Source organism: Myotis yumanensis, unplaced genomic scaffold (assembly GCF_028538775.1).
Source record: "Myotis yumanensis isolate MYYU_CA2020_CCGP unplaced genomic scaffold, mMyoYum1.0.hap1 SCAF_5, whole genome shotgun sequence".
NCBI classification, from domain to species: domain Eukaryota; kingdom Metazoa; phylum Chordata; class Mammalia; order Chiroptera; family Vespertilionidae; genus Myotis; species Myotis yumanensis.
This window is the reverse complement of record NW_027223756.1, coordinates 98981988-99006124: the sequence shown is the minus strand read 5'-3', so window position 1 is coordinate 99006124 and position 24137 is coordinate 98981988. Positions and strand designations below refer to the sequence as shown.

Below are 24137 nucleotides of genomic sequence, written 5' to 3'. Positions count from 1 at the left end.
CTGCCCATCCCTCAGATGCCGGAGGAAGAGGCTTTCTGTGTGTTTGTGCGGCTGATGCAGGAGTATCGCCTTCGGGAGCTCTTCAAGCCCAGCATGGCTGAGCTGGGGCTCTGCATCTACCAGTTTGAGTACATGCTGCAGGTGAGTGGGGCCGGGGTGGCCCATCACCACCCACTCCTCTGCAGCCCACAGCCATCCCAGTGGGTCTATTTAACTGAAAATTCCAGGGCTGAGAAATCATATCCAGAGGTCCCAGCTCAGAAAAGGGCTCTAGTCCCCAGGGAGCCATGTGGCATTGCCCCCAAGCACACTTCCAGGGATAGGACAGAGCCAGGCATTTATAGTGGGGGCTCCTGAGAGCTCTGGGCTTCCAGAGTCCAAGGGCAGAGGGGTCAAGGTGTCTTTTGCCAGACACACCCATAACGCCCTCACTGTCTGCTCCTAGCGTGGTATGGCAGAAGGAGGGAAAGTGTTGTCTGCCTGCCTTTGATGATTACAGGAGAGCCGCAGACCTTTCTGTTTATAAATAGCAGTCCCCACAGGGCACAGGGGCCACTCTTGGCTGGCAGACAATTTCCCTGTGCTTGCAAGGGAAGAACACACACACACACACACACACACACACACACACACACACGGCCTGCTCCAGAAGTCTGTCACAGATGGGGCTGTGAAACTGCACAGCAGTTGGGGATGAGAGTTGAAGGGGGAATGGGAGGTAGGCCCTGGGATAAGCCTGGTCATAAAAGCCCCATTCCTCAGGCCTGGAAAACTGGGAGGTGCTGTTGGTCAAGGGGACCTGGTAGTGCCAACAAGCAAGGGGCCAGGGCCTGCAGAGAAGAAGTGGCCCTGCCCAGGCTGAGTAGCTGAGAGCCCCTACAGCACAGTAGCCGGACAGTGCCAGGGAGCTCCTGGGTCTGCAAGGAAGCCTAGGGCAGGTTGCAGGAAGGGGTACCAGGGTCCCTTCTTCTAGTAAATGACATCAAGGGGGTCCTAATACTTTCCCCAGCTTATTTCCCCAGTTTCTGTCACTTTTCAGCAATCTGAAGTTCAGGCCAATCAGACCGGCATCTCCTGAGCATTCCTGGGCACAGAGCATCATGAGGGGGCAGTGGGGAGACACAACGACTGGCAAGTCAAGGAATACAGGTTGACCAGCAGTAGGTTTACACTGCACCCCACCGCTCACTCTCTGAGTGACCTTGAGTAGTTAAGTAAACCCACCCCAAGCCTCAGAAGCTCCCTGTCAGGCTGATCATGAGGATCCTATGAGCAGAAAGGAGAGCAGATGGGCCACTTCCTACCCAAGGTGCACATCCTGCACCCATGAGCTGCTGCTATTCCTGTCACCCCTGCCTATGTCCCCACCTCATGCTACTCAGAGTTCTGGAATATTTCAGCCTCACCCAAACACAGTGCTGAGGGCACACAGAGGAAGGGACCCAAGGGCAGACCAGAGAAGGCTTCCTGGAGACAGAAGCACCGAGACTCAGCACTTCCAGGTGGAAGGAGCCTGTGGGCACAGACAGCTGTGCCTGGTGCCCACAGGCTCCTTCTCAGTGCTGGGCCTCCTCCTCTGACCCCTCAGGAGCAGCTCCCGGACCTGAACACTCACTTCCGCTCCCAGAGCTTCCACACGTCCATGTATGCCTCGTCCTGGTTCCTCACACTCTTCCTGACCACCTTCCCACTGCCTGTCGCCACTCGTGTCTTCGACATTTTCATGTATGAGGTCAGGACCCCTTCACCCTCTTGCTCTCCCAAAGGCCCCACACTGGAAATAAATTTCAACCAAGGAAGGGCCAGGGTTTGGGGAGGGATCCGAGAAGCACTGTCCCCACTGCCTTTGCAGGGCCTGGAGATCGTGTTCCGGGTAGGCCTCGCCCTGCTGCAGGTGAACCAGGTGGAGCTGATGCAGCTGGACATGGAGGGCATGTCCCAGGTGGGCCAGGGGCCCAGGAAGGGTGGGATTGCCCCCCACCCAGGGTAGGTGAAGTGAGATGCTTGGAGTTCCTGAGCAGCCTGATCCTTTTCTATCCCCTGTGACCCCTGAGGCCTCCCTGGAGAACCAGGCTGGGCACTAAGGAGCTCCAGACACAATCCAGGGCCAGCAGCCTGGCAGTGGGGAGAGAGGATGGCCCAGGCCCTGGCTCTGGGAGGTTTCACTCCCCTTTCTTTTGTCCCCAGCTTTGTGTCCCCCAAAATCTTTGTGGTAAATGATTATACTAGCCAAACCACGGGGCCTTGGGTGTGGTTTTTGGCCTAGGAACTGGGCCAGGTGAGGACAAAGGAGGGAGTGAGGGGTCTGGGCAGCCTCACTGGCCTACCCAACCCTGGCTTCCCTGCTTCTCACTGCCATGTCCCAACCATGCAGGCCCCTGCCCCCTCCCAGTGTCTTCCAGCTGGTACTTCAGAGAAGAATACACAAAGGCCACAGTTGTGTCCACAGACACGAATGTTCATTGTCTGCAGCTGCTAGAGCGGGCCAGCTGGGCTGGGGAGCAGGAGCCAGCCTGGCCCCAACCAACAGCAAGCTGTGTCCACCAGTGGCTCACACTTAACCCTTTGTAGAGGCCCCAGGCGAGCAGACCCACTGAGGGGTCTTCCCTCCAGGTTGCTCCTAGCTGTCCCAATTCTACAACCTTTTCAGTATCCTCTCACCGCCCTGGGTGCAGCACGCCTCCCCCTTCCTCTAAGAAGGTCCCCTGTGCTCAGACCCTACCTCAACCCACCCCCAGGCCTTTGCTCCTGCAGCCTGCTTTCCCCCTGCAAACTGAAGTCCTGGCTGCTGGCAGCTTCTCTCCAGATGCCTTCTCACACTCACTTACTTGCTCCACAATGATGGAGCACCCACAACAGGCAGGCCAGGCACTGCACTGGGTACATGGTGACATCCCAGGCAGATCTGCTTCTGCCCTCCCTCCCTCCTCCAGGGCAATGGGCACAGCAGACACAGAGGGGCTCAGGCGCCCCCCTACACCCTTATAATCAGTGGCTGCCTGTGTTTCCACAGTACTTCCAAAAGGTGATACCCCATCAGTTCGACAGCTGCCCGGATAAGCTGATCCTCAAGGCTTACCAGGTCAAGTACAATCCTAAGAAGATGAAGAGGTCAGTACCCAGCAGCCAGGGCGCTGGTGGAAAAGAGGTCCCTGGTGGTGGGATAGTGACCGTGTCAGCCTTCTCCTCTGCAGGCTCGAGAAGGAATACGCAGCCATGAAGAGTAAAGAGATGGAGGAGCAGATCGAAATCAAAGTGAGTTCCTAGGGAAGGGGGACAGGGACCAGAGGACCTTGGGAGCTTCCATCCCAAGGCAAGAAGTGGGTGGCCACTAGGGGGCAGCCCTGCCCAGCACATGAGGCACACCAGACTGCCCTTAGGCTCTGAGGGGTTGACTGTGTGAGCGAGGGCTCACCTGGCGCTGGGGACACAGAGGTGGACAAGGTGGACCTGGCCTTGTGGGGCTCCCATTGCAGTGAGAAGACAGTCAGTGAACCAATAAGTATAGAGTATGAACTCTAGAAAGAACTCTGGATAAAATGTGTAGGGGAGATTGCTGCAGGTCCAGGGAACTGAGTGCTAAAGGCCCAAGCAGCCAGAGGCCTGAGGGGCTAGAGGAACATCAGGAATGCTGCCCTCAGTGGTGGGAGCCCCGAGGTCAGGAGTAAGGGGGAGCCCCAAGGTAGGCGAGGGCCATATGCAGGGAGGATAGGCCAGTGTACTGCACTCATGGCCCCTGGCCCCCCCTGGTGCCTGGCCAGCCAGCCCTACTAGGTTTGGGGGTACAATTCTGTCACCAACTCCAATATGTGGGGTTTTTCCCCACACCACCAAGCAATTTTCCAATGCCAGCTGAGTGTCCTACAATTCAGCTCAATTCTGACACCATCTACTTGGAGATGATGTCAGATCCCACAGGTTAAGGGCATTGTCTCACAAGACTGCCACTCCCCCTTCAGAAGCCAATCTCAAGTCCAGATTGTCACCTATGCTTCTGGCCAGCTGGCTGTAGATCACAGGTTCCTGTGATTCCCTTCTCGGGTTCGATTAATTTGCTAGAGTGGCTCACAGAATTCAGAGAAATATTACTACTAGATCACTGGTGTGTTATAAAGGATTTAGCTCAAGAACAGCCAGATGGAAGAGATGCATAGGAACAGGTTTGGGGACAGGGCACAGAGCTCCCTGCCCTTTCCATTTATACCACACTCACAGAACCTCCAACCGTTCATCAACCTGGAAGCTCTCCAAACCCCATACTGTGGGGTTTTATGGGATCTCATTACACAGGCATGATTGATTACATCATTTGCCATCAGCAATTTGTTCAACCTCCAACCCATCTCCTCTCTCTAGAGATCTGGGGATAGGACTGAAAGTTCCAACTCTCTGACACATGGTTGGATTCCCTGGGAACCAGCCCCCATCCTTAGGTGGCCAAGGGACTTTCCAAAAGTCCTCATTAACATAACAAAAGACACCTTTATCTCTCTCCTCACTTAGAAAATCCCCAGGGTTTTAGGTGCTCTGTGCCAGGACTGGATGAAAGACCAAATATATATTTTTTACTGTAAATCATATCATAAGGGGGTTTTTTGAGTGTGCAGAGTCTCTGAACCCAGTCTTCCCTCCTCTCCCCCTGCTTTCATCCCTCCACACGTGATTTTAGTTATTCATTCAACAAAAATTTATTGAGCACCTACTTTGTGCCAATCACAGCAGAGAGTGAGGGTCCTCAGTCCAGTGGGGGTAGGGGGACAGACATAAACACAAACCCCAACACAGCCTGGCTCTGTCCTCTGTCTATAGACTGGCAGACTACCACAGTGGCTGAGACTGGAGTCCCGCAGACCAGGGTTCAAATGCCAGCTCTACCACAGACCAGCTGTGTGACCCGGGAAAATGAATTCACCTCTCTGATCCTCTCAGTGTCCCTTTCTGCAAAATGGAAATGATACTTACTCTACTGTTCAATTTATTATTATCACCACCACCACCACTATCATCATCATCCCCTCATCCCCACGTCCTCTGAAAGGCAAAGGCAAAACCTAGATTAGAATCCAATCCTGCCACCCATTCCTGAGTGGGAAAGAGAGCATCATTGTTCTGTCCCTGGTTGTAGGATTTCCAGAAATAGTTTTGTGTCTTGAATTTTTTAGCATCTCTGTTTCTCAGAAGTGGCACCCTGACTGATGCACTAGTCCAAGCTGTGTGTGTGTGTGTGTGTGTGTGTGTGTGGTGTGTGGGGTGTGTGTGTGTGTGGTGTGTGTGTGTGGGGGGTGTGTGTGTGTGTGTGTGTGTGTGTGTGTGTGGTGTCTTACTCATACACAGACAAGGCCTGCTCCCATCTGGTGACTATGAGGGCTCAGCATTAGGTAGGTATACAGGAGACCATTGGACCACATGTTCAGCTTGGAAATTTCCCATGAGAGGAGGTCTTAAAGGATTCAGGCACGTGCCTTCTCCCTTAGCCCTGTCCTTTGCTCTTTCACCTTTAGCCTGTCTTAAAATATACCTGGGATTTGTTTTAACTGCCTTTGAAAGAAGAGTTTATTACAGTTTCAAAGAGGCAGGGCACACCAGGCCATGAAAGGCCATATGGGGAAGCATCAGGGTTGGTCAGGAGGCAGAGAGATCAAGGGGAAAAATAGGGGCCAGAGCCTTTATTGTGGTTTTCAAGCAAAGGAATGGGCAAAGCAGGGTGGGCAAGTTTGAGCAAGTTTAGGATTGACTAGTTTGAATAATTTCAGGGGCTATAGGAGTGGTCCCTAGTTGTCCTGTGACGATTTCAGAAGGGAAATATTGGCTTATATGTGAGAATTAGATAAGAAAGGTGGAGGGGTGGGGAGGGGGCACACTGGATTGGCTGGTTTGCCTTGTCAAGCAGGTTGTTTACTATCTGTAGGAATTAGCTAAATCCTGGGAGGGGCAGTCTCTCCAGGATTAGCAAGGCCTAAGGATGTCCAAGCATCAAAAATACAGAAAAAAATGTTAAGCTCTTACTAGTACATAGCCCCCCATAGTTTTTGCACACTCTCTCTTTCTCTCTCTCTCTCTCTCTCTCTCTCTTTCTTTCTCTCTCTCTCTCTCTCTCTCTCTCGCTCTCTCTCTCTCTCTCTCTCTCTCTCACACACACACACACACACACACACACACACACACTTTCCCTTTGGAGTAAGCAGGAGAGAGGTGAGTTGTCTGCAGGGCACATCCAGCTCCTCCAAGGATGGCTGTGTTTATGCCAAAGAAATCCAAGGTCATGGGTCAAGACTCTGGGTTCCAGATCACTTTGAGGGACAGAGACCTACCCTCTGAAACAGCTTGGGAGGCTCAGGCAAAACACTGCCTCATTCCAACTCAGTTTTCCCATCCATGATATAAATCAAAGGTCATCAATCAAGTCTGCCATCTCTCCGAGCAGTTGCTTCATAGGAAAACCTAAAACCACAAATATCTAACCAGAATCCACGAGCACAGGATGGAAGACAAAAGCAAGGGAGATGGCCTCCCCCTGGCTGGGGGGAATTAACGATTGTTGGGCACAGCTAGCTGGCTGTCAGTGGGTCACAAAGATGTAGTTGTCGAGCCGAAGGAAGTATGGGTGTTCAGCAAGACCTCCTACCCTGGACCCAAATTCTGAGAGGAGTTTGTCAACTGAAAATTGAACTCTGAGGCTGGAGGCAAAGCAGTGAAGGATGGGGCCTGTCTGATAGCAGCTTCCCCCAAAATGCAGAAGCCTTTGCCCTGTGGGAAGTGGACAGGCCCGAGCATGGAGTACTAGCAGATTCCCAAGGAGGGCATGGGTACAGACCACCCACCTCACACGCATTGTGTATCCACAAAAGTGCTCACATTATTTTTACTGAACTAAGGCTTATTTAAAAAAAAAAAAAAATCTACCCAACTGGCATGGCTCAGTGGTTGATCATCGACCTATGAACCAGGAGGTTACAGTTCGATTCCCAGTTAGGGCACATGCCCAGGTTGTGGACTCAATCCCCATTGCGGGAGCTGCAGGAGACAGCTGATCAGTGATTCTCTCATCATTGATGTTTCTATCTCTCTCTCCCTCTCCCTTTCTGAATCAGTAAAAATATATTTTTTTAAAAATTTAATGGGCCGTTCTGAATGGGAATTGGCCCTGTTTTTTGGGATCACTGACCCAAAATGTAAGCCTCTAGCTCTGTCCTTCTGGGAGTTGGCCTGGCCCCATGGGGGACAGACCTCTGTATAGAAGTGGAAGGCAGGATCTTATATGCTCTCCCCTCTCCCCATATAGAGGCTTCGAACAGAGAACCGACTTCTGAAACAGCGGATTGAGACCCTGGAGAAGGTGAGGGGTATGCCACCTGCCTGTCAGACCCTGAACTCTCCAGGCCCCAAGCAGGACCCAACAGCCAGAGGGCCAGCAAGCCTCCTGCCCTAGGCCTTACCATGAACCCCACTGATATTTGAGCTGCCATATAATCTGACCTTGGGGGAAATTAGCTTGGAGCTGGAGGTTGAGTGATAACCTAGTTAACTGCAATCACCACAACCCATTTGTGTCCGGTACCCTCCAGGGCTGTCTGGGTGGAGAGGAGGAGGTAGAACTGCTACTTTGACTGAGGTGCCTGGAACTGGGCCACAAGACACCCCACCCTGTAATTTGAAAGCCTTGCCCTCAAAAGGAAGGAGATGGGAGTGAAGGAATAGGGGGTGGTCTTGCCACTGGATCCATGATGGGGTGCCACAACCTTGACCATGGCCCCAATCTTGTTTTAAAAATGAAAGTAGAGTTGGAGGCCCCTCTTTCTGCTCTACCCTCATTTTCACTTGACCCTGCATGGACCACAGGTTGTCCACAGGATTTTATTGCCCTTGCCCCAAAGCCTCCATTCTTGTTCAGCCTCCAAATCAAAGTTGCTGAGTTTTCCCAGTTGACCTTAGTTGGTCCCAGTCGTGAGCCCCCCTGACTTCCCACTCAGCTCACACACAGACCCCTCTCCTGGAAGGAACTGGCTCTGGCATTGGTCTTCCTCCAGGTCCTGTCCTGCTGGTTTTCTGGTTCTCAGGTTTCACTCCTGTCTCCCCTGCTTCTAGACATAGTTCACTGCGTTAGTGACAAGTGGTTCTTGTCTGTCTCTCCCCTTCTCCTGTCCCCGCACCTTCTGCTCTGCCTCCTCCCCCTGTTGCTGGGAACTCCCTCGCCTGGTAGGAGAGCGCTGCTCTGGCTGATAGGTTAATCCAGGTACTGTAGCTTTTCTTCTGACTCTCCTGTTTCCTTCCTAGTCTCTACACATGACAGCCAATACTGCCTCCTCCCTGGTTGCTGCCATGGGTGAGGGGGACAGGCCTGGCACCATGCATGGGGGTGGCTGGGGACTGCTTCTCAGGAAAACAGAGGTTCCATCTAAAGGAGGTGGCTGTGCGTGTGCAAACGTGGCAACCGAGGGTATGTCTCTGTGTCTGTGAGTGTGTGTACACACACAGGGACACAACGTTTCCTCCCTCCAGGGGATACGGTGGGGACCAGGAGGGCTCAGGGAGCCTGAGGGTGCATCAACAGCAGGCCTTAGTGTGTGCATTGCTGAGCCTCCCCCACCCACACATACACACCATCCCTTCTGGCCTTTCACACTCTCTGCTTCCACCTGCAAGGCCTGCCATCTTCTCTCATTCACCTGCTTCTGCTGCTGCCTTATCTTGAATGGCTTTATCTGGAAGCTTCTGCCTGCCACCTGGTGGCTCCAAGCATGGAATGGGGGGACCCACATTGGATGGGGTGAGGGGATGAGGCTGGGTGGGGTAGATCAGAAATGAGGAAGGCCAGGGGAGAGGCATATTCCACCTCCCAACCCTGCCCTGGGGAGCCAGGCCTCAGCTGCCCCACCCTCACCAGCAGAGCCTGAGCTCTGGTGTGCCATCACCCTGGATAAGGACTTGCTTCTCCTCCCCTGGGACAGAGGTCAACAGCCAGAAGTCAGGAGGGGACAAAGCTGTCAGCAGCCCCAGCCTGTGGCCCCGTCTTCATTTAAGCGCCACAGAGCTTGGACCCCGGGTTGAGAACCGGTGTCTTCCTCCAGGCTCCTCCTGGTGTCCTGTACCTGCCTACCCCTCACCCTTGTTCCGAGGTCCCGTGGGCGCCCCATCCCAGACTCTGAGTGAAGGAGGCCTCACCCCTCTCCCACTACTCCTCTGCCCTCCTTGGGACTCACTCTAAGGTGGGCCTGAGGCAGGGCCTGGCGTGTGAGCAGAGAGTCATGCCCTATCCTCCATCGGCTCAGGGACAGGTGACACGGGCGCAGGAGGCCGAGGAAAATTATGTCATCAAGCGGGAGCTGGCGGTGGTGCGGCAGCAGTGCAGCTCAGCAGCAGAAGACCTGCAGAAAGCGCAGAGCACCATCCGGCAGCTGCAGGAGCAGCAGGTACCAGCAGGCCACCGTGGTGAGGCCACACTCCAACCCCCTGCTTGGGTGGGGAGAGCACTCAAAGCTCAGTGCATACTCTCCCCCAGCCCCACCCTCAGCAATCAACCCTTGACCCGAGGGAGAATTCTATGGTTTCCATGTTCCACCACCCTCGGGGATGCTTGGCAGGACCCTCTTCCTGGCACAGGCATTCAACCTTGACTGATGGGCCTGTGATTCCTTGGTGTCTCCTCAAGGTCTTCGGAGCTATTGGGCTTCCCCAGGGGTCAACCATGAAGGGTAGGAGCTAGGATGAGGGACAAGGGAGGGGGCTCCCTTCTCCAGTACCCAGGACTTTGCCCTCTCAGAGGAGATTCTGGTCTATGCCCACTACGCTGAACTGGCAGGGTTGGCATGAGTGGGCAGTGCAAGTCTGTTATGGGGTCTTGAACTCAGTGGTGGGAAGGGCTCACAGGCTAGAGCACTGTGCAAAGATCTGCAGAACCTTCCTTCAGATTTACCCAGCAGGCTTCTTCCTTATCTATTGACCTGCCAGCAGCTGCAGCCCCCAAGTTCAGAATGCACATGTGCACACATGCCCTGGACGGACAGAGAAAGATGCTGTAGGTTCCCTGGGCCCCTACACTACAATCCAGACCTGATCCCAACAAAGCCTGGCAGTGAAGTGGGCTCCCTGATTTGGAGAAACCTCAGGTGTCAAGAAACAATGGGTGGAGAGAAGGAAGGGTAGTTCCCTGGGAGGACCTCTCACCCAGGCCTGGAGACCTTGGCTCAGGCTTTAGTTCAGGAATTTAAGTTGATTCTTTGTCCCTGGAGACAGGGACAGAGAGCTTCACCATTTCTCACCTGTGTCCACCTCCCACCCCTCACCTGCCAGTGCTGTGGCCCCCAACTTGCTCTGAAGCAGCTGGGCCAATGGGGAAACTGGGGCTGGACTCATCCCACCACTGGGATGCCCTCTTTCAGGCTAAAGAGACACCTGCCACTCCTGAACTCTGTCCTTTGGGGGATGCAGAGATGGGTGAGGCAGGTAGTGCCATAGACACTGGCCCTTGAGCACCATCTCCTTGGGTGTGAGCAGAGGGTCAGCCTGGCAGGGCTGGAGCTTGGTATGAGGCCTGAAGCCCGCCTGGGCCAAGGGAGGGCCACTGGCACCCATGGATGTCAGAGGCCCAAAGTGGTCGGGGGCAGCAAGCAGGCCTGGGTAGCTGGACAGAAGGCCAGTGGAGGGGGTGGGGGGTGGTAGTAGAGGGGAGGGGCCACCTTCCAGAGAATGCCCTGCCAGGCCACCAGGGCAGTGAAATGGGGACCCAGCAAACTCTTTTCCCATCCTTTCCTGTTTAGATATGGGGGAAGAGAGAGGAGAGAGGTGAAGAAAGAGGGCCCAGAGTGCCATAGCCCTGAGCCCCACCCTCTCCACACCCACCCAGCAATCCTGGGAACCAGCCATTATCATCTCTCAGGGAGTATCCTGAGACCATGGAAGGTCCCCTTCAGTAGGTTCCCTCTGTGTGACTTTCTCAGGAAGGAGACTAGGCCTGGTCATCAGGGTCCCCATGATGGGGTTCCACTCTCTTCCCATGAAGGCAGAAGGCACAGGAAGAGGATCCAGTTTTTCTCCTGATTCCTCACTCTACCCACAGCCTGAGCCCCCTCCCAGCCCTGGGACTCTGGAGAGTGGGAGGCAAGTCCTGAGCTCACAGCCAGCTGGCAGGAAGGCTGCCCACCCTCCAGCTGCAGCCTGGGAACTGATGCAGCTCTCCATCTGTCCCCAGGGTAACCCTCGCCTCACCGAGGACTTTGTGGCCCACCTGGAGACTGAGCTGGAACAGTCAAGGCTGCGGGAGATGGAGACATTAGGGGCCCTACGGGAGATGCAGGACAAGGTTCTAGACATGGAGAAGGTGCAGCTGGGCAATCTGGTGTTTGGGAGACTCTGGGGGAGGGAAGGTGGGGTGATGCATGCACTTAAGGAGGTACATAATCAGTCCTGAACAAGGAAAAGGGGCTGCCAGGGGAACCATGGGGGAGTGTCCTGGGATCAGATCCTCCTGCTTCAGCAGTCCCAAGGAACCCAAGACTGCTTCCCCCATGGTCTCTACGGGAGGGTCTGGGCAGATAGGAAGTGGGCCGCTCACCCCTAGGACCTTCCCAAGTCCTAGAGGCACACACACACACACACACACACACAGAGAGAGAGACACACACATATCAGGGCACGCCCACCATCATGCACCAGGTAGAGAAAGCAGTGTACTGGCTTTCATGGGCTTCCTGGCTTTCATGCCCCCCCTCTCCCCCCCCCCCCCCCCCCCCCCCCGCCTCAGGCCCTAGGTTCCAGGAGGGAAGGAGGGGAAGGGAAATCCCAGGTCCAGCAGAGCTGCTCACCCCACCTGAACCTCCATGGAGACTTCACCAAGGGGGAAATTAGGGGCCACCCTCTCCTGCCTGCAACCCTGAAGGGGACCCCAGGCCTCCTAGGTCAATCCCCAGCTGCTTTCACACTGACTATTGACTCAGCTTCTACAAAGCTGCCAAAAGAGGGCAGGCAGCAGGACATAGTCACTCTGGCAGAAGCCGCCCACCCACTGGAGCCTGCACTATTCTGGGTGCCTCCCAGGTGTCTCTGCCACAGCCCTCAATCCCCATCAGCTATCCAAGAGCTGGGCTTCCCTCCACATTGGAGGGAAATGTGTACCCAGTAGATCCTGGCTCTCTCCCCTGATTCTGACCCAAACAAGGGTCAGTGAGGTCCTAGGGTGGCAAACTGGATTTTGTTCCCAAAGGCCAGAACACAAATCTCTCATCCCTGACCCTTGGGAAGCCAAGACAGGGCCTGGGCTGACCCTAAGTGGGTTCCCAGGAAGAGGGGCTACCTGGGAAGGAGTGGGTACAAGGTGCCAAAGTCCAGTCTTCTCAGCTTCTGCTGGGGCAGGTCCTGGCTCTGGCCCCATATGAGTGGATCTGAGATTCCCAGGTGGGAAGGCACTGGTCCCAAACCCAGCCTGCCTGGTGTCCTCAGCAGTAAGATTTATGCTGTTGCCCTAAGCCAGTCCTGTGAGAGAGCAGGTACTGTTTTTATAGCCATTTTATTTTTATTGATTTTAGAGAGAGGAAGGTGGGGAGGGAGAGAGACAAACATTGACATAAGAGAAAAATCTATGGGGGGTGCAGGTGGAGGGAGTCAATGAGGAAAAAAGGGGGAACATCTGTAATACTTTTAAAAAAGAAAGATCAATCTGTTGCATGTACCCCAACTGGGGTTGGATCTGCAACCTGGGTATGTGCCCTGACCAGGAATCGAACCCACCACCTTTTGGTGTACGGGATGATGCTCCAACCAAATGAGCCACACCGGCCAGGGCTCTGGCAGCCATTTTATAGGTGAGAATCTACAGCGGGGGCCACAGAGGTGGATCTGCTCCCATGGGCCTCTCCCAGCTGGGCTACCCCAAGTAGAGCCCACAAGAAATAAGGGAAGGCATCTTGGCCTACAGGAAGGGGATGCATGGCTACTAGCTGCCCTAGGCTCTGACCGCTCCTGTCCCCCTCAGAGGAACAGTTCACTGCCTGATGAGAACAACGTGGCCCAGCTACAGGAGGAGCTCAAGGCACTCAAGGTGCGGGAGGGCCAGGCGGTGGCCTCTGCAAGGGAGCTGAAGCTGCAGCTGCAGGAGCTCTCGGACACCTGGCAGGTGAGGCCCTCGCCAATGGACAGGAAACTGCGGTGCAACCAGGAGGTCGGCCACCCTCCATGCTTAAGAGCCCCTGGCTGACCACCAGCCTCTCTTGGCAGGCCCATCTGTCCCGCGGGGGCCGCTGGAAGGAGTCCCCACGGAAGCTGGTCCTGGGCGAGCTGCAGGATGAACTGATGAGCGTGCGTCTGCGCGAGGCCCAGGCTCTGGCCGAGGGCCGAGAGCTGAGGCAGCGCGTGGTGGAACTCGAGACGCAGGTGGGCCGCAGCCGCCCTCTCAGGGTCTTGGTGTTCATGGCTGCTTCCTTGGGTAGGCCATAACCCCCGCCCGCACGTCCTCTCTCCTCCAGGACCACATCCACCGCAACCTTCTGAACCGCGTAGAGGCAGAACGCGCGGCTTTGCAAGAGAAGCTGCAGTATTTGGCTGCGCAGAACAAGGGGCTGCAGACACAGCTGAGTGAAAGCCGCCGCAAGCAGGCAGAGGCCGAGTGCAAGGTGCCCCCTTCCCGGATCCTGCCTTCCCACCCCAACCCCTGCCTGCCTCGGTCTTGACCAGCCTTCTTCCCACTGCCCTCAGAGCAAGGAGGAGGTGATGGCGGTACGCCTGCGAGAGGCAGACAGCATGGCTGCGGTGGCTGAAATGCGGCAACGCATTGCAGAGCTGGAGATCCAGGTGAGGGGTCGGGTGGGGTGAAGCATGCTCCAGGCCTGGATGCTGCCTGACCCCCTGTAACCTGGCTCACCCACAGAGGGAGGAGGGCCGCATCCAGGGCCAGCTGAACCACTCAGACTCTTCGCAGTACATCCGGGAGCTCAAGGACCAGATAGAGGAGCTGAAGGCCGAGGTGAGCGCGGGAGAGACCTGAGAGCCCTGCGTGTCCTCATTTGGTGTCCAGCCAGAAGTCAGTGTCTGCCTGGGGTGCGGGAGAGGAGGGTGCCCAGGGACAGGTGGGTCCACACATCCAGTGTGCCGTCCGGCCCCAGGTGCGACTACTGAAGGGCCCGCCATCCTTCGAGGACCCACTGGCCTTTGACGGGCTACATCTGACACGGCACCTGGATGAGGACTCGCTGCCATCGTCCGATGAGGAGCTGCTGGGCATGGGCGTGGGCGCAGCACTGCAGGATACACTCTACCCGCTGTCCCCCCAAGACGCTCGCTTCCTCCGCAGTCTGGAGCGGCCAGCCAAGGACAGTGAAGGCAGCTCAGACAGCGATGCCGAGGAGCTGGCCACACCCTACAGTCAGGGCCTGGACAACTGAGGCCCTGCCCTTGAGCCTAGAGCTGGGAGTGGGGGAGGGCCTCCAGGGCCACACTTAAACTCCAAACCCACTCCAAGGGACACAGCAGGATGCAGAGGGTAGAGCTGGAGCCTGAGGATCCTCAGGGTACCTGTCATACCCACCCTCCCCAGCACTGTTTAACCATCTTGGTCAGTACCCCTCTAGGCCCAGTTGCCTGGAAATCTGCCCCTCTTAACAGAAAGGGCACGAGAGGACACAGAGGTCCCAGGACTGGTAACAGAAAGCTCCCTCCTCCCACCAGGCCTGGGTAACAGGAGGGTAGCCCTGCTGGGAAGGGCCAACGAACTGGAGGAGGCCTGAGGAAGAAGGGGCCACTCTGGGCTGGATGTCAACACCTCACAATGTTCCTGGGGATCCCTGGCTTACAGGGACAGATGGCCAAGCTGGGCTTTCCTGCCTGATGCAGGCCTCATGGCCCAAGCAGAAACCAAAGTCCCGCTTACTGTGTACAGGGTCACCTGGGGTATGCACAGCCAGCAGGAACCAGGCCAGGGCAGTGCCTGTCCCTGCTTCTTGGGAGGAGGGGGCCAGAGCAGCTGAAAGGATGTCATGAGACCCAGGTCGCCAGTGCCCCTACATCTTCCTCTGTGAAGCACCCCATCACCCCATCTTGACCAGTGATGGAAGGGCTCCGCCACCCAGGCTAGCCTCCTCTCCAGGGGTCCCCAGCCTCCACTTCCCTTCCTTCCCTGGGTTCCCCAGCCCCACCCTTTTGCCAGGTCCAAGCCCCAGGAGAGGAGGCTGCCCAGAGGAGTGGCATCCCCATGCCTCCTTCCTCATGATGGTCCTGTGGTCTCTGCAGTCAGAGCCAAGAATGGTGCCAAAGTCCAACAATGCTCCCCCAGACCCCTTCCCTTTCAGGGCCTTTTGACTCTTGGGGCTCCTGGAGCCTGAAGCGGCCTCCTCGGCGCCTCCTGGAATGGGGATTCATGCTCAGCCCCCCACCCCTTCCCACCTGCCCACTTCTCAGTGTTACAAAGCCTGGGGACCAGGGTGGGCATCGCGGGGCTCTTCCATGTGCCTCTCACACTGCCCACCACCATTTTGCACACTGCCTGTTCACACTCCACATGTCGCCCAGGAGGGGATAGAAAATAAAGTGTATTTACACAGTCACAAACAAGGGACACTGAGTAAGGAGACTGCAAACAGCCTGAGGGCCACAACCCCTTGCCCAGCTTAAAACAATAGGGAGAGGAGCAGGCTATCCTTGTCCTTGGGAGCCTCCCAGAAAGGTAGAGGTTATAGCAGAATAGCAGGGGTGCCAAAGAAGTGCCCGGGTTGGGGTGCAGCATGAAGAGGAAGGAGCACTTGCTGGTTCAGAGTGAGCAACTGTGTGAGGTTTGGGAGAGATGGTTAGTATGGGGAACAGGTCACAGAGGACTTGGATGTCAGGCTCACAGATGGACCCTGATAGCCTGGTATTTTCACAAGGGTGGCTCGAGATGGTGAGGACAAGGGGCATGATTTCCCTCCTGGGTGACCCAGCTTGGGCCTCTCCTGAGAGATGTGGAGCAATTTGGGGTCTCGGAATCTGATTGTGTTCATTAAGCCATAATTCCTGAGGCCCTCCTGGTGCTCTGCCCCGTGTCTGGCTCTAAGGGATCCCCAGGATAGTGGAGGTGACAAACACTGGTGTGAGAAAAGGAGTTGAGCCTTCATGCTGATGTGACAAGTGATCAGTAGATGAATGAGCAGGAAGATCAGGGAAGGCTTACTGGAGGAGGGTGCCACAGTCAGTTCCAAGGGCAAAAGCATAAAGGCAAGACATGGCAGGGACTAGCAGGAAGCACATGATAGAAGGAACAGGAGAGAGTTGGCATGGCCAGACCAGGAAGTGGTTCCTCTAGTCAGAAGCCAAGTTTGCTATTTGAACTGAGGGCAGTGGGGAGCTATGGAGAGCTTAGGTGGGGGGAACACCATCAGATGGACCATAGTGTTGGGGATCAGTGAGGAGGCCAGGACAAAGACCAAACTGAGTCGGGCAGTGGGGAGAGAGAATACGAGCTCCCCTCAAGGAACCGGGACTGCTGAGGAGCAGGGCAGGATGCTGTGATGCACTGGGACAGCCAAGTTCCGTATATTGTCCCATCACTTAACAAACAGCTCCTGTGGGCCCATGCACCATTCCCATCATACAGAATTAACACTGAGACCCCCAACAGTTACTCTGTTTCCTGCTTTCATAGGATAATTCCACCCCACTGGCTTCCCAGGTGGGGTAGGGCCCCAGGGGAAACTGAGGTTCTGCCCTGCTCCCTCTTGGGGCTGGCCCTGAGGTCCTGACTGCACAGTAGGTACGGAACCAGCACCCACCTTTGGGTTTGTCTCTCATTCTGGAAGGAAAGACTCATGGGTCCTTGCCAGGGCTCAGCTAGAAAGAGAACCTCTGTTTTGCCATGGAACTCGACCTTGAATGAGGGAGCATGCTATGTGCCCTCAAACAACATGTTGACTCTCAGGGGTGGAGGTGGTAGGGTCCTGCTGGGATAGGGCCCATTTCTCCTCAGACCCTAGGTTGGGAGGTCACCATATCTGGGGTGGGGACAGGCAGAACTGGGTGATCTGTGTCTGACAGGAGCCTGGCTGCAGGGTGGACTATGAGGACTGGGTCTATGGGCACAAAAAGGTCTGAGGACCCAACAAGGAGTCCTGCTCTGTCCTTTTACCTGCCCTGGGGATTGTGGTCCTTGCCAGGCCTCCATCATTCTTGGTGTGAAGCAGGAAACCCTTATGGAAGGAGGAAAGGCCTGGGAGTGTTTCCTGAAGGAGCACTTAGGAAGAAGGCCTGGGCTGGGGCTTGAGGAATCCAGGGTCAGGGTGACTGGGTTATGGGAGGAAGGGCAAGGAATTATGATCAGGGGAGACAAATGAAGATATTGGTTGGCTCTAGTGAGGACCCCTGGTTTGGGGAAAATACCCTAAGTTGGGAGGATAAGTGAGGTCCCTGGGTTGTGAGCCATAAAGGGGCATGGTGAAGACTCCCTGGTCTCCCACCCAGCGTTGGAAGAGGTTGCCCTACAGGCACTTCCCCATACTGTCCCAGGAGGGTCCTGCTCCCTATAGGAGGTCCTTTTGAGGAGGCCCCTGCACTGCAGCCTCCTGGGTAAGCAGAGGGCAGTGTGCCCTGAGTAGGGAGTCCCCAGAGGAAACAAAGCAATCCCCCTCTCCCTCCAACACACCAGGGCATGTAAGGTAAGGGGGTGCACACTAGGAGGAGGGGCCCTCCCACGTGTCTTCCCCCTCTTCCAGGAGTTGCTGGCTCCCCTGGCCCAGTGTGGGAAGAGCTTGAACGCACTAGTTCACCCTTGGGACCCTCCTAAAGTTTCCAACCGAAGTCAGACAGGGAAAAAAACCTACATTCACGCACATGGGTGGGTGTGCCTGGCTAGACCACACTCGGCATCGCCCAGTCCCACCGCAGCCTCAGCCTCGACCCCCCCCCCCCCCCCCCCCCGCAGCGACAAAGACCCACAGGCGGCAGTGTCCCGGCTTTATTGCAAACTATACACATGGAATGAGGGAGGAAGCGGGGCTCCTGGGGAGCGTGTCCCAGGCCAAAGGGGCGAAGCTCGAGGGGAGGGCCTTGGCAAAAGGTGTGAGTGGATCGCGAATTTGGGCCAAAATTTTACGGAGACCTGGATTCCAGAAGGAGGAGACCAGGGTCTAAGACCAAGAGGTGTACCGGGAGGGTCAGATGCTAAGGCGGGGGTGGAGTGTGGTGGGCGGAGTTAGAAGAATCTGACTCAGTGGAAGGTCTCCACCTCCACGACGGTCCAGTCACCCTGCGGGGAAGCCACGTCATCCGGGGAGAAGCTGGTGACAGAAGTGATACTGGCGCGGGACTCGTCCAGAGGAGACAACAGTTCGGCCCAGCGACCCAGTTCAGCATCGCTGAGCGCAGTCCGGGCGCCGCCCGCGCTGCCACCACCCCCAGCGCTCCCGGGGCCACAGCCGCTGTCGCCTGTGGCACCTTCTGTCGCCGCTAACAGCAGCGTCCGGCTCAGCAGGTGCTGCACGACGCTCGCCTGCAGAGCCCCCAGTGGCAGCTCGCCCAGGCGCGCTGGCTTCACGCCGCGCGAGGCCACCCGCGTCCCTGTCCCGGCCGCCACCTTCCCACCACCCGCGCCGGGTCCGGGCCCGGGATCCAGCGCTCCTTGGGCGGCGGTCGCCGACTCAGGCCTTTCAGCCTCGTAGATTGTGCACAGGCCGTCAGCAGAGCCAGGCCCAGCAGCTGGAGGCCAAGGCAGGGGCACTCCTGCAGCGGGAAGAGCCAAACTAGCCAGAGGGAGCGATAAGCCCCGCCCCGCCCCGGCCCTCAGCTCCGCCCCGGCCCCAACTGCCCGCCCCGAGCGGCGAAGCCTCGCCTTCCACCCGCCCATCTACATTCCAGTGCCTTGCCCCTCCCACAGCTCCGCCAGGTCCCAGAGGCTGCTCACCCGGGGTGCGGCGGGCGGCCAGCGGCGGAGCGGGCCCTCGGCTCCAGGCGGCCGGATGGCAGGCGGCGAGCTCCGCGTCGGCGGGTGGGGAGGCTGCGGCGCCCTCAGGCCCGCTGTCGTAGCCGCGCAGCTCCTCCGGGGTGCTCGTGGCGCTGCTGCTGTGGCCCGCCAGGTCCGGGCCGCTCAGAGTACTGGACGGGCTGCGCGAGGGCGGTGGCGGCGGGGCCGAGGCCAGCGCCAGGGTCAACCGTGGGCCCGGGATCGGGGCATCGGGACCCGGGGTTGGCGGGCGGCGTGGAGTCTGAAGAGGGGGTGAGGCAGGGGGAGAGGGAAGGGCCTGCAGAGGGGACAAGACTAGAGAACGTGGAGCCAGAGGAGGGGGCGTGGCCATTGGAGGGGGAGGGTCTTGCAGAGAAGGCAAGGCCAGAGTTTGGGTTTGCACAGGGGCCATAGCCAAGAAAGGATTGGACGGAACAGGAGTAGCCTGCAAAGGCGGTGAGGCCAGAGAAAGTGAGACCTGTAGAGGGGACAGGGTCTGAGAAGAGGGAGAGACCTGTAGAGAAAGTGTGTCCAGAGAAGAGGGACTCTGTGGAGGGGGCGTGTTCAGGGGAGGGGCTTGAAAAGCTGGTGAGGCCAGAAAATGTGGGGCCTGTAGAAGAGGCAGGACCAAAGAGGGAGCGGCCTGAAGAGGGGACGTGACCAGAGGTGGGGTCTGCATTGGGGGCGTGGCCAGTGAAGAAGGAGGAGCCTGCGGAGGGGATGTGGCTAGAAGAGGGTCCTGCGTGGGAGGTATGGCCAGTGTATAGGCCGAGGGCTGAAGATGGGGCGGAGACAGAGGACTGGCCAGTGCGGGGGGAGTGGTCAGCGCAGAAAAGTCCTGCAGAGGGGCTGTGGCTAAGGGAGAGGGTAAGTTCCGCAGAGACCTTGACGGAGAAAGAGGGACTCGTGGAGGGGGCGTGGCTGGTGGCAGACCAGCTGACGAAGGTGGTGTGGTCAAGGGAGAGGGGAGAGTCGGAAGAGAGGGCAAAGCCGGAGAAACCTGGGTAGGGGACGTACTCTGCAGAGGAGGTGAACCTGAAGGAGAGACTGGAGCTAGAAGAGTGGCCGTGGGAGAGGCGGGTGCCTCTGGAAAGGATGTACTCAGGTGTATGAGTGGAGCATGCAAAGGGAGTGTGGCTGGCGGAGATGGGAGGTTCTGCAGAGAGAGTGAAGCAGAGGGAGGAGGAGCTAGTGGAACGGACGTGGCCAGAGGACCCGTAAGGGCCTGCGAAGGAGGCGTGGCGGGTGGAGATGTAAGGGGTGTGTCCCGCAGAGTAGTGGCTGTGATAAGGACAGGCGGTTCCAGTTGTGCGCTCTGAACCCGTGGCGATGAAGTGGCCAAAGGGGGAGAAAGGCTCTGCAGGATGGCTGCGCCCTTCCTTGAGGGTGGGGCCTGTGGGGGGCGCAGAGCCTGCAGCCCTTTCGACTTGGCCTGCGAGGAGTGCCCCAGAGCCCGGGGTGTTCCACCCAGCGAGGCCGGGGAGCGGGCTGGGGAGGACAAAGGGGTGGCGCTAGAGCCCAGGAGGCGTGAGGCTGGCCTCTGGAGGCCCCCGCAGGAGCTGGGTCGTCTCCTGGCAGCAGGGCTCGGCTCCACGGTGCTGTGCTCCGGGGCATTGCTCACTGATTTCCTGGGGGCTTCCGCCAGGGGTCGTGGCCGGGCATTCGAAGCTGCCCGAGGGAGTCCCACATCAGCACCCCCACCCCGAGACCGATGGGAGATGGCTGGGAAAGGAGCGCCTAGGGTGGGACCGGAAGAGTCTAGGGACAAAGCAGAAAGCAAAGGGGTCATCGATACTTACAGGCTGGTCCCCCTCACTGCCCAGGAGCCCCACTCCTCCCCAGATCAGGTACCTCTCCGTGTCTCCACACTCAGGGCACTCATTCTGGGAGTTTCTGGGGGTTTTCCTCTGCCCCTAGGTTCCTCAGCTGGGAGCTGGAGTCCTTTCTGCCCAAGAGGGCCTAGCCTGAGGGTGGGGAGGGCATGCTCAGGGCAGAGCCCACCTCCCCACGCCCCCCCCCTTTCCTTTTTGACCTCCAAAGTCCACATTTTCTTCTTCATCTGTGAAATGGGGCACATGGACCCTCTGCAGCCTTAGAATGGCTTTCACCCAATTTGCACCCACAAGTGTTCATCTGCAAGTGTTCCCACATCCCAATTCATATGTAAAATGATTCCAGAGAGTGACACTGACCCTTACCTAGGAAGGCAAGGGGGGGGTGGGGAGGGGGCGGTGGGTCGAGGAGTTACCTGGTGGTACCGCTGGCTCGTCCAGGGCTAGAGATAGAGCCTGGGCCAGGGATCTTGGCAGGGGTCCGCTCCCCTCTCCCTGCCGCGAGCCTCGTGGCTGCCCGGAGAAGGCCTAGTTAACAGAGTGCCCCGGAAAGTAGAGGAAGTCTGATAACTCAGAAGGAAACAGGTACAGAAAGATGGGATCTAACTCGGAGAAAGAGGCTAGGATACCTGGGTTGCTGGGGCTTGTCCCGGTGCTCCGCGTGGGTTCCACCGCGGAAGTAGCTTCAGAAAGAGCGGCTGGCCGGACGCCGACCCCTCGCTCGGCCAGGGGCCCTCGCCCCGCAGCTCCCCCTGCTCCCAGAGCTCTGAGGGCCGCGGGGATTACTGGTGGAGGGGGTCGAGGAGACGCTGGGGGTCTGGGGGTTTTCCGACGGCCAGGAGGGTGAGAAGCCGTCGTCCGCGCAGCGGCCCCTGCCCTGGCCTTGTCTCTCTTGTCCATCCCGCACCTGATGAACAGACGGCGTCCCCGGTCTTGGACCATTATGCAGCCTGCAGGAACCTGGGTTCTGGCACCTCGCTGCCCCTTCCCCAGCATCGCCACCCACGGGCACGCAAACCTCGGCCTCGATCCACTTCCCTCCCACCCAACCACCCACTCACCAGCCCAGCTGCTCAAGGTTGCCCCCAAGTCCCACCCTCATCACCCTCCTCCAGGCCCTGCCTACCCCAGCCCATCCCCCTTGTCCTGTCTCTGCTCCCTTTCAGAACCCGAGATCCACGCCCCTACCCCTCGCTCCCTAGGGACCCAGACGACCAGCCTCTGGGACAGGGGAATCCCACAGGCTCCAGATGGGGTCGGGGGACGGGAGCGCACACCCGGGTCCCCTCGCCAGCCTCGAGGGACGCCAGCACCTGCCGGGAGGAGGAGCGGTCCCAGCCGCCCGCGCACCAGCTCGGAGAGACAAAGAACCGCGTCCCGAGCGAGATGCCCTCGCCCAGCCGGGCTGAGTCCGCGCCGCCCACTCCACCTGCTAGTGCCGCACTCACCTCCAACTCGGCCTCCCGCACATCCACGCAGGGTCGCCTGGGGTGGGGTTGTACGGCAGCGAGGAAAGGGGGCTGCGGGGCGGTGGCGCCCGGAGCCGGGCCCGCCCCTCCACCGCGGGCTCAGAAGACAAGGGGCGCACGCGCCAGATTCAGCCCAGGAAGGTGGCGGGAGCGCGCCGAGGGTTGTGGAGAGGCGCGCATTGGAGGAAGGGGAGGCTACTCTGCGCGGCGCAGGAGCACGCGAGACCGAACCCGAGGGGATGGGGGAGGGAGGCGGGAATCCCTCGAGGTCACGCATCTGGCCTCCCCACCACAACATGCACAGGGCCCTGGCAACCAGGGGACCGGACCGCACCTCCGGCCCCATGGACCAATACGGCAGTTCAGTGTCCCTGGTCTCTGTCCTGGCCTTTGGGACCTATGAGGCAAGGCCCCCCTGGGTCCCTAGAAGCATCTGTCCCTGTCATACCCAAAGGCTTTCCCAGACCCCAGGAAAATCCCTACCTAGTGGTGGAGAGGACTATTGGGAGAATGCAGCCCTGGGAATTTAGGGACAAATCCTGAATTTGGGGGAAGAAAGGAAGGGAGGTCAAGAAGGAGAGAGAAACTGAATATGGTGAGAGGTGGCCCAGCCTTCTGCAGGACAAGGCACCCCCAACCTCCACACCCACCTAAATCATATGAAGCGGAGAGGTCAGGAAAGGCTTCCTGACAGAGATAGGATTTGGGGTGGTCAAGATTATGGGAGGTTATGAGGTGTCAAAACAGGTACATGAAGGAGCTGAGAAGATCCTGTCCAAGGTTGCCCAGCTGGTAGGAGGTGTCATTCTGGTGACTTCATCAACTCATGCAAGTGGTCTCAGTAGAGGAACTTGGTAGGGGACTGTGGCATGGAAGGCATAGGAGTATGAAGAGGGAGATGGCCATCCTCAGGTGTCCTGTGCTGCTCAACTGATGCCACGTGCCCTCCCACACCTCTGTGTTCCCCCCACGTACATCCTGTGCTTTCTCCCCCTTGCCTGATCTGTCCAAATGCTTAGCCCCATCCCAAAGAACCAGCTCCCTCAGCTCCATTCCTTTCCCTATCCCATGCAAGTGTGTCCCCCGCCCCGCCCGACACACACACACACACACACACACACACACACTGATTACAGAAGCAGCTCATACTTGCCTGAGACTTAGGAGGCTTCCAAGCACAGGACCAAGAAGGGTGGCACTTGACACCAGGGTAAAGCTGTCATGGAGGGAGGGGAAGACGATGTATGTGAGCCATGAAAGTTGGGTTTTTAAATTTTTGGTAATGCAAGGGCCTGATTAAACTTTCATTGTAGAGGCAGCCATCTCAAGGATGGCCATCTCCAATAAACACACTGCCAGCCACACAAGTAGATGAAGAGCCAGGCTGTCTTCCCCACTAAGGGTCCTTTGTTTTAGAGATTTTGGTTGACCATTTGAGCCATTTTTTTTCCTTTCCATGCTTTAAATTCACCAATAAAGAGTGAGTTCATGAAACCCTAGGCATCACCCTCTACCCCAATAACAAGAATCCCAGGCCTGCCCTGGCTGGTGTAGCTCAGTTGGTTGAACGTTGTCCAATGCACTGAGATTGCAGATTTGATTCTGGGTCAAGGCATATGCTCAGGTTGTGGGCTTGATCTCCAGTAGAGGGCATGCAGGAGACAGCCTATGGATGTTTCTCTCGTCGATATTTCTTGCTTTTTAAATGTTTTTTATTAATTTCATAGAGAGGCAGGGAGAGGGAAAGAGGGATAGAAACATCAATAATGTGAGAGGATCATTGATCGGCCACCTCCTACATGACCCCTATTGGGGATCAAGCCCACAACCTGTGCACGTGCCCTGACCGGGAATGGAACCGCAACCTCCTGGCTTACAGGTTGACACTCAACCACTGAGTCACACCCGCGGAGCTCTCATTATTGTTTTTCTCACTCTTCTTCC

At 57.3% G+C, this 24137-nt stretch overlaps 2 protein-coding genes across 7 annotated transcripts in view; one reads left to right on the top strand and one right to left on the bottom strand.

Moving 5' to 3' along the window:
* The window catches only part of EVI5L (ecotropic viral integration site 5 like), a 33390-nt gene extending 17853 nt beyond the window's left edge, over positions 1-15537 (top strand). For 3 of the 5 annotated variants that reach the window (XM_070416689.1, XM_070416686.1, XM_070416690.1), the window contains exons 6-20: positions 16-141; positions 1589-1732; positions 1853-1942; positions 3014-3111; positions 3195-3255; positions 7283-7336; positions 8201-8233; positions 9270-9410; positions 11189-11317; positions 12968-13108; positions 13210-13365; positions 13458-13604; positions 13687-13782; positions 13859-13954; positions 14094-15537. In XM_070416689.1, coding sequence (XP_070272790.1) covers positions 16-141; positions 1589-1732; positions 1853-1942; positions 3014-3111; positions 3195-3255; positions 7283-7336; positions 8201-8233; positions 9270-9410; positions 11189-11317; positions 12968-13108; positions 13210-13365; positions 13458-13604; positions 13687-13782; positions 13859-13954; positions 14094-14372 — 1791 coding nt within the window. In that variant the 3' untranslated portion in view covers positions 14373-15537. The remainder of the gene's footprint in view (positions 1-15; positions 142-1588; positions 1733-1852; positions 1943-3013; positions 3112-3194; positions 3256-7282; positions 7337-8200; positions 8234-9269; positions 9411-11188; positions 11318-12967; positions 13109-13209; positions 13366-13457; positions 13605-13686; positions 13783-13858; positions 13955-14093) is intronic. The other 2 variants (XM_070416687.1, XM_070416688.1) reach the window with 2 other exon arrangements.
* Positions 15538-17899: 2362 nt separating this feature from the next.
* Positions 17900-22339, bottom strand: PRR36 (proline rich 36). Of its 2 annotated transcripts, none has more exons than XM_070414111.1 (6): positions 22173-22339; positions 21354-21631; positions 21141-21252; positions 20744-20856; positions 18854-20650; positions 17900-18672 (listed from the first exon to the last, which is right to left on the bottom strand). In XM_070414111.1, exons 1-6 carry the CDS (start codon positions 22193-22195, stop codon positions 18161-18163), a joined length of 2835 nt encoding a protein of 944 aa, XP_070270212.1. In that variant the 5' UTR covers positions 22196-22339; the 3' UTR covers positions 17900-18160. The 2 variants fall into 2 exon arrangements, with proteins under 2 accessions (XP_070270212.1, XP_070270213.1); XM_070414112.1 differs by having other exon boundaries at positions 21141-21237.
* Between the last annotated feature and the right edge of the window lie 1798 nt (positions 22340-24137).

Bases quoted from the DNA above. Each gene is read 5' to 3' on its own strand.
- PRR36 (XM_070414111.1), bottom strand. From the start codon at position 22,195: ATGTGCGGGAGGCCGAGTTGGAG. The intron at 21,632-22,172 runs GTGAGTGCGGCA...TCTGTTCATCAG, and splicing joins TGCGGGAGGCCGAGTTGGAG to GTGCGGGATGGACAAGAGAG. The intron at 20,857-21,140 runs GTAACTCCTCGA...CCCCACCCTCAG, and splicing joins CGAGCCAGCGGTACCACCAG to GCTAGGCCCTCTTGGGCAGA.